This window comes from Euphorbia lathyris, chromosome 7 (assembly GCF_963576675.1).
Source record: "Euphorbia lathyris chromosome 7, ddEupLath1.1, whole genome shotgun sequence".
NCBI lineage: Eukaryota > Viridiplantae > Streptophyta > Magnoliopsida > Malpighiales > Euphorbiaceae > Euphorbia > Euphorbia lathyris.
The window spans coordinates 45,415,615-45,424,418 of NC_088916.1; the positions used below are offsets into that span (position 1 = coordinate 45,415,615).

The 8,804-nt window shown below is 36.8% G+C and overlaps 1 protein-coding gene across 1 annotated transcript; it reads left to right on the top strand.

Moving 5' to 3' along the window:
* The first annotated feature begins 277 nt into the window (after nucleotides 1-277).
* LOC136201313 (uncharacterized) lies at nucleotides 278-3,203 on the top strand. The gene is made up of 3 exons (XM_065991959.1): nucleotides 278-957; nucleotides 1,337-1,684; nucleotides 1,777-3,203. Exons 1-3 carry the CDS (start codon nucleotides 535-537, stop codon nucleotides 2,401-2,403), a joined length of 1,398 nt encoding a protein of 465 aa, XP_065848031.1. The 5' UTR covers nucleotides 278-534; the 3' UTR covers nucleotides 2,404-3,203.
* The last annotated feature ends 5,601 nt before the right edge of the window (nucleotides 3,204-8,804 follow it).

An 8,804-nucleotide genomic window follows, 5' to 3' on the forward strand; every position in this document is an offset into this window, starting at 1 on the left:
AGTTATTTTATTAATTTCCATGAAAAACCTTGAATGATATGGTAAATTAAAACATTGTGGCTTAATTAAAAAAGAAGAAGAAGATTAGGGTCCTAATTGAAGTTTTAGTGGAAAGAAGAAGAAAATTATTGGCGTGCTATAAATCATAATCACGCAATATTTGTTTACTATTACCCTGACCCTATATGTATCCCTCATACTGCATTCTACCTGAACTGACCGTTGCTAACGCCGCTAATTATATTCAGTTGCCGTCAAAAGAAAAAGACGAGCTACAGTGTGCAGTCAGGAGTTGTTGTCTTTTTGTCCCATCACTCCTCTAAATTTACATAAAAAAAAAGTAGTAGTAAAGCCAAACCAATCCTCACTATAAGCTTACTGTTCTAGTGTCTGGCGCCAATTAATCTATATTATTACTTGTTTTTCTCTCTATCATTTCATCACCTCCCTCCCCTTGATTTTCTGTTAACACCACTTGCATTGGTTTGGATTGGAGGAGGTGGAGGTGGAGGTTTAAGTGGTAGACTCGTGAAAATGGAGCGGAAGCAAGGGTTCTTTTCTGCTCTTAAAGGGGAAGTAGTTAGGGGCTTATCTCCGGGGAGGTCTAGAGCTAAGAGTCCGGCTAGGAGTGCTTCTCCAATGTCCAGCTTGTTACGCCGGAGGAAGGGCCATGACCAGTTGATTATTCCGAGATCCGGTAACTTAAGGCCGGTCGAGGCTTTATCGCCGTTGAAGGAAGGGCCAGATCAAGATGATGGTGGAGATCCCAGGATGGATGGAAGTTGGGGCCACTGGATGAAGGGACAGCTGTCTAGAACACCGTCCATTGCTTCATCTAATGCTTGTAACCGTTCCGATCTGAGGTTGCTGCTCGGTGTACTTGGCGCTCCGCTTGCTCCGGTGCACGTTAGCACTACCGACCCTCTGCCTCATCTTAGTATAAAGGATACTCCTATTGTAAGTTGTTTGCTTATTTCATCTACAATGCTGCATTTTCTGGATTATTAAGTATATATATGTGATTCTTACTTAATTTACTTTGCAGTTCATATTGAACTTTGGTTGGTTAGATTTTACTTTTATTTTTTAATTTTAGTTCCTACTGTTTGGATTATAAGATCAAAATTCATTAATAGAACTTGATGATACTGTAGTTAATTTCTTTGCCTCAGTTGAAGTAGAAAGAGTTGTGTGCGTGTCGAGATTTGGTCTTTCATTATTTTATTTTTCCATCTTATTTAATGATTCATGAAATGGAAAGGATTGAGTTCTATAAAAAAATTGTTACTATACTCTTATGCAACTTTTAAGTTGATTTTCTGGGGTGTTGTTGCAGGAAACTTCATCTGCTCAGTACATATTGCAGCAGTACACAGCAGCTTCAGGAGGGCAAAGAGTTCAAAATTCCATCCACAATGCTTATGCTATGGGAAAGGTGAGGATGATAGCTTCTGAGTTTGAAACAGCAAACAAGGTCACCAAAAATCGAAATTCCTCTAAAGCTGCTGAGTCTGGTGGATTTGTTCTTTGGCAAATGAATCCAGACATGTGGTATTGTGAGCTTGCCCTTGGTGGCAACAAGGTTCATGCTGGCTGCAATGGCAAGCTTGTGTGGAGGCACACGCCTTGGCTTGGTCCGCATGCTGCAAAAGGTCCTGTTAGACCATTGCGCCGTGCACTTCAGGTGAAACTCAGTTTTCTTCTTTGCATTATTAGCTATCGGTTCAAATAATATAATTCTTTAATGTGGTTACTTAAGATTATTGTTTTTAACAGGGTCTTGACCCGAGAACAACTGCAAGTATGTTCACAAATGCAAGATGCATCGGGGAGAAAAAAATAAATGGGGATGATTGCTTTATCCTTAAGATATGTGCAGATCCTGTAACACTAAAGGCTAGGAGTGAAGGACCAGCAGAGATCATTAGGCATGTTCTATTTGGCTACTTCAGTCAGAAAACTGGGCTTCTTATTCACCTAGAGGACTCTCATTTGACCCGCATTCAAAATAATGGAGGTGATGCTGTGTACTGGGAAACGACAATCAATTCTTTCCTCGATGATTATAGGGCTGTTGATGGTATTATGATTGCTCATTCAGGGCGCTCTGTAGTTACGCTGTTTCGTTTTGGAGATACAGCAATGAGCCACACCAGGACCAGAATGGAAGAAGCATGGGCAATCGAGGAAGTAGCATTCAATGTTCCAGGCCTGTCTATGGATTGTTTCATTCCTCCCGCTGAATTAAGATTTGCTTCTATGAGTGAAACGTGCGAGCTTCCTCAGAATCAGAGGGTGAGACCTGCTGCAGCTACTGCAACATATCGAGCAAAGAAAGTCGTTTCTTCAGATAGATCTCGCGACAGAGTTGTTGACAATGCCATGTGTAAGACAGATGATTAGGAAAGGCGGATGGCATGTTATCACGCAGGTAGGTTAGGTGTCTAGTTCACTAGACCAAGCAATTAGTAAGCGAACTGGAAAAGGCAGTAGCAGAGTCATTTGCGAAGTTTTGGCATTGCTTCAATGTCTTTGAACTTGTAAATAGATCAGTTATTCATGTTGTTTCTCAGGTTCTGGTTGAGCATCTCCAAGGAAGAATTCAAACAGGGACAGACCCTGGGTTTTTAGTGGGTGATAGAACTAACAGAGGTTTTTTTTTTCTCCTTTTTACCCCTGTTGCATAGATGTCTTGTTAGTGATATCTGAAGTTCATCTAACTCTTATGTTTCCCCACAATTCATCCTAATTTATGCAATTCAAGTGTAGAAAATATCTAAGCATTACATTTTCTTGTATAAGTTTCATTTGGTGAAGGCAATTTAACAATAAAAGGATGCAAAGTTCAAACTTAGAGAAAATATGATTTCAAGCAACAAAAAAAAGGATATTTTATTTCCCCTCAATTTGAGGGTAAAAGGATATGCAAAGAAAAATAGAGTAGCTCTTGCATGAGGCGATTGTGTGAAAAGGTATGTGATTTAAGAGAAGCTTCTAATGTGTAAAAGTAAGATTATTGCGCAAATTGCGGAGAGAGGAAGGTCAAAGTTAGGCACAATGATGGACTACTTTATTATGGTGGTTTGGATAATGGGGAGGACCCAATTCTCTATGGCAGCTCCAAGGTTCTCGACATTACACGTTTAAGTAAATGGCCCACATTGTAGCGCAGGGACGGATCTAGGGGTCGGGAGGGAATTGAGTAGTCACTGATCATCGGAAAACTCTATTGTATTTCTATATGATGTTTCGATTTGTTAGGGTATCCAATAAGCACCTATAGGTATTGGAATACAAGTGACAAGTTTAAAGTGTTTTCTTGTCAATGATATATTAGATGTTCATTCACAGAAAGATGAGTTTGTCTCTAGATCATAAGAAGAATCCAATTATCAATTGTTTACCTTTTTTTGAATCTTATATCCATCTCATTTAATGCGCAGATACCCTTACACGTCAAGAATCAACACATAAAATAAACAAATTATAAATTCAACAAAGCATAACTTTAATAAACCATGCACAATTTTAACAAACATTCTAAATCATTCAAATAATCAATAATAAATAGTTCATTTTCGTATAATGATAATCTTGATTCTGTTACCAGGCAGCTGTCTGGAGGGTGTCATGAATAAATTTTTGAATCTCATAAAGCTCGTGCAAACCCATTAAAATAATCAAGTAATACCAAGTTTCAATGATATCCTTACTCATGAGGCCCCATATGGAAAATAACACGTATCATTTTTGTCAGAAAAACGACACGTGCCATTCCCCTCTACAGAAGGTCCTCCAAACACTGTGCTTGCAATACAAACCTGTATTTAGCACAGCCATAATGTGTAGTTATTGGATTGGTTTTGATATATGATTTTGACTTTCCAATTGTGGATTCGATATTGGCATAGAATAATTATTGTTTCCGAATCATTGTCCATATTTTGAAACTCTGATATGGCTATTTGGAATGGAATTAATTAATAATGGAGGAACATGGACATAGCTCAGTTTGTAAGCAACAACTTGAAACTATCATAATATTAGCAGTGACATCAAATATTAAATTATATCTTAGAGCTACCAAGCTAGCTAGGCCAGCACCTGAGTCTAGTTCAAACATATTTTAGTTTATGTATCTGTCTGTTTTAACTTTTTCAATAAGTACTACTCCCTCCGGTTCACAATAGAAGTCTTTCTAGAGAGTTTTTTTTGTTCCACAATACATGACATCTTGCTTAAATCTATGCACATTAATTTACTTTTACCAAATATACCCCTATTTAAGTTGACTTTTTATCTTGGAAATAGATAAAGTTACTAGTGGATGCAATTATTACAAGAGTAACAAAGTCTTTTACTTAAAATTAATTGCATTTCTTAATTATTGTGCATTAACCTTAAAAGACTTCTATTGTGGACCGGAGGGAGTACTTAGATTTAACCAACAAGTCATAGGTAGCTACATTATTCGATATCTTATTAAAATATCAATTCTAACATTACATCTTTTATAATCCTCAGTTTTAGCTAAAATAGTAAACCATAAAAAATTGCACAGTTCAATTTTATAGACTCATTAATTAAGGGTTGAATTTTATAATAATTTTAGAGTATTAATTAAAATAAATGAGCTTAGTTATGTAAGAATCTAGAGTCAAAATAAGACTTTTGGCAATGTAGAATGTATAAAAAAAAAAAGACTGAGAAGGATCTTTCCACAATAGTATTAATGGGCTGGGCCATCTTGATCGCAGCTTTCAATTTTGGCTCTACTTAATGCATGTATGTAGCTGTAGCCTGTAGGCCTATTAACATCAGAAGCCCTATAATATAGTAGAAAAATTCCAGAATAGTCCTACAAATAGAGATCAGATGACTCAGGATAGGACGTCGAGATCTAGTAACCGCTGAATGTCTAGGACCGAATCTATTTGATGTGAAGTCTTTCATTGAAGGTGGGGATCTACAAAGTAAAGAAAAACACATCTAGTGCCAAAGTCATTTAATGGATAACCTAAAACAGAATATGGCATGTACTTTAGTAGGTTACGGGTGGACATTTTGTAAGAGGTTACTATTGTATCAACTATCTTTATCTAATTTCTGTTGAAGCATATATTCGGAGATGGTCGCAAGACGGACGCTCAAGTTAGTTTATGATTTAAACAAAATAACCATAATAAATAGTAGAAGCTTAGCTCGAGTCTGATCCTTATTTAACAAATGTTGATCTCTCTCACAAATTGGATTATAAATCTCATATCTTTGACGCTTATACACCTGTATATATTAGGCAATTCTTTGCCCAACAATTTTTTTCCTACTTAGTTGATGACTAGGAAAGGATTTCCTAGTTAAGGTAGGAGACTACGTACCACTTAAGCAGAATAGGAATATAAAAGTATTACAGTTTAGAACGCTTATTATCACAAGTCTCTTGTTCAAACTTTTTCAAGATTTGACTTTTACAAGAAGATAAAGGGTCAGTTCCTTAATGCTATTCACTTTTGTTTTGGAACGCGTTTGATACTATGTGATGTTCTTTATTACCAATTTGAAAAGATCTTGGTTAACCTATCATACTTTTTCAATGAAAAAGTTTTTCTAACTTCACGATTTCCGTTAGAGCAAGTAAAAATACTATATGTAATAAATCTAAACATGTCGGGATCTATAAATCCGAAAGTAAAATAATTGACCTGAGTTTAGTAGACTCTGATATGATTGGATATTGACCAAACGCAACGTCTATAAAATCTGGGTATTATGGAATCTAAACACAATGGCATTTTATAAAATCGAATAAATTAGGTTCTATGAAGTCGAACGCTTCGAACAATATTATTGACCTAACTGGAATTGAAAAGAGATGAAAAGAAAGATATTTTCTATATATCAAAACAAAGAGGATTACAGTATTTATAGACAATTAATACTGAACTTTACTTTTCATGTCTAAAGACTCTAATACCCCTTTCTATTTTACATTATTACAATAATAGCCAATGGTACATATATTCTAACAGCCTCCCCTCAAGTTGAAATCCAGTAGAAATTTTTTTAATCTTGGTCAAGACACAATTTCAAATGGAGGTGAAATGTATAAGAACGGATAATGGGACAGAATTTGTTGGAACTAACACTCAATCAATTCTTTAGAAATATGGAATAGAACATCAGAAAACTTGCATTTACACTCCGCAACAAAATGGAGTTGTGGAGCGCAGACACAGGAGTTTGACAAATGTAGCAAGGGCATTATTGAAGGAAGGTTCACTGCCTATATCAGGTTCTGGGCGGAAGCAATGCTTCATGCCACAGTGCTGTTAAATGTGTCTCCTACTAAAATGTTGCAATGGAAGACCCCGTATGAAGTGCTATATAATAAGGTACCAAATTACACAGATTTGAGAATTTTTGGATGTGCAGGGTATGTATTAAATGTCAACCCTAAGAGGGGTAAGTTTGATGACAGATTGAATCTGTGTATATATCTGGGTTATTCAGCTGGACAAAAGGGGTGGAAAATGTACAATACAATTACGCAGCAATTGTGTACCTCAAGAGATGTCAAATTTCTTGAAAATGTTTTTCCTTATGCAACTAACCAACACAATTTACAGGAAGTTGCTAATTCTCATAATGGCAATGAAGATTTTAATACAATTTTCAGGTCAATTCCATCGGATGATGAGGAAATTGAAGTCCTTACTGCATATAATCATTTGACAGACACATCTCCTATTGGTGATTCAACTGCAACTTTGCCTGTAGAGACAACAGTTGATGCTCCTGCACCCTTGTTACCTTCAATTACAGGCAACAGGCTTCATCGACAGCATACCAAACCTGGATGGATGACAGATTTCGTGATTAATCAGATTTCTCATGAAGGAAGCAGTTCCTTTTTGTACAGTCAAGAGCATACAACTTATATGGAAGAATTAAATAAAGAATATGAGCCAAAGAATTCTAATGAAGCTAAAGGGAATCCTAAATGGGAGAAAGCTATGTCTGAAGAAATTGAAGCCTTGGAAAGGAACAAAACTTGGAAGCTAATGCATTTACCTTTAGGAAAGACAACTATCACTTCCAGATGGATTTTCAAAGTAAAATATGCTCCTGATGGAACTGTTTCTAGGTATAAAGCCAGACTTGTGGCTCATGGTTATAACCAAACATATGGAGTGGATTATCATGATAGTTACTCTCCTGTTACTAAAGTAACCACAGTGAGAGTTTTTCTTGCAGTTGCTACCGCCAACAATTGGCCAATCCAGCAGATAGACATTAATAATGCTTACTTGCATGGATCAATTGAGGAGGAATTATACATGGAAGCACCAGCAGGATATGATAGTCAGGCCATGGTTTGCAAACTGGAAAAGTCCTTATATGGACTTAAGCAAGAAGGAAGGAAATGGAATAAGGCTTTCACAAACAAGTTGATTCAATTGGGATATGTGAAATCCATACATGATTATTGTCTATTTACTAAAAGAACAACAGATGGTCACTTCCTTGCATTAATAGTATATGTTGATGATGTACTTATAATTGGTACATCAATGGAATTGATTGCAGAAACTAAAAGAGCTTTGGATGAGTTACTCACTATAAAAGATATGAGAGAAGCTAAGTATTTTTTGGGTATAGAACTAACAAGATCAGATAAAGGTTTGCTTATCTCTCAATCAAAGTATATCAGGGATTTGATAAAGGATGCTAGATTGACAGAAGCTCATAGTGTAACCAGTCCTTTTGCATCAGGTGTTAAACTTGATGAAGGTTCTCCACTGTACACCGAACCAGAGAGATACAGAAGAATGTTGGCAGGTTGCTCTACCTTGGATTCACAAGGCCTGATATTTCTTTTGCTACACAACAATTGAGTCAGTATATGAGCAATCCAACAGTAATACATATGGAGACAGCAATACATGTGGTTAAATATTTGAAGAATTCAATTAATGTTGGTTTGTTCTATGGTGTGGCAGCTGATTTGCGAAACATGGAAGCATACTGTGACTCAGATTGGGGCATGTGCAAAATCACTCGTAAGTCAGTAACATGATACTGTGTTTTTATAGGGAAAAATTCGGTGTCTTAGAAGTCCAAAAAGCAAGGAACAGTCAGCAAAAGCTCTGCTGAAGCAGAGTACAGGGCCATGTCCACAACATCTTGCAAGCTTAAATGGGTGTCATACTTATTATCAGAATTCAGGTATCAACCACATTTGCCTATTCCCTTATATTGTGATAACCAAGCGGCCATTCACATAGCTGCTAATCCAGTATTTCATGAGCAAATGAAACATGTTGAAATATATTGTCATATAGTCAGACAACATATGGAGTCAGGGTTTATTAGTACTCCTTATGTGAGTTCTTCTCAACAAGTTGCTGATTTACTAGCAAAGCCTTTGACAGGACCTCGGATGGCCACAACTTTGCATAAGATGTATCTGTACACTTACACAGATTATGGTTGTGCAAGTTGAAATCCAGAGTATCTCAACTTGAGGGGAGGCTGTTAGAATATATGTACCATTGGCTATTATTGTAATAATGTAAAATAGAAAGGGGTATGATAACATCGGGATATTATCCAAGGGATCAAAGGAGATATTTACCCAAACGACCGTGCATTGAACCGGTCAAAGAAGGCCATGGCGTATCAAGCAAAGACATCCGATGGGCGGATCACCGAGACTCCGCCACACGAGATTCGTAGTCAAACCTACGTTAGATTCGCCATCACCCTTCGATCCGCCATCTGAACAGCTGAGCCGATTCCTCAAT

Coding starts and splice junctions, on each gene's coding strand:
- LOC136201313 (XM_065991959.1), top strand. CDS start 535: ATGGAGCGGAAGCAAGGGTTCTTTTCTGCTCTTAAAGGGGAAGTAGTT. Junction 958..1,336: donor GTATAAAGGATACTCCTATT/GTAAGTTGTTTG, acceptor GTGTTGTTGCAG/GAAACTTCATCTGCTCAGTA. Junction 1,685..1,776: donor CATTGCGCCGTGCACTTCAG/GTGAAACTCAGT, acceptor TGTTTTTAACAG/GGTCTTGACCCGAGAACAAC.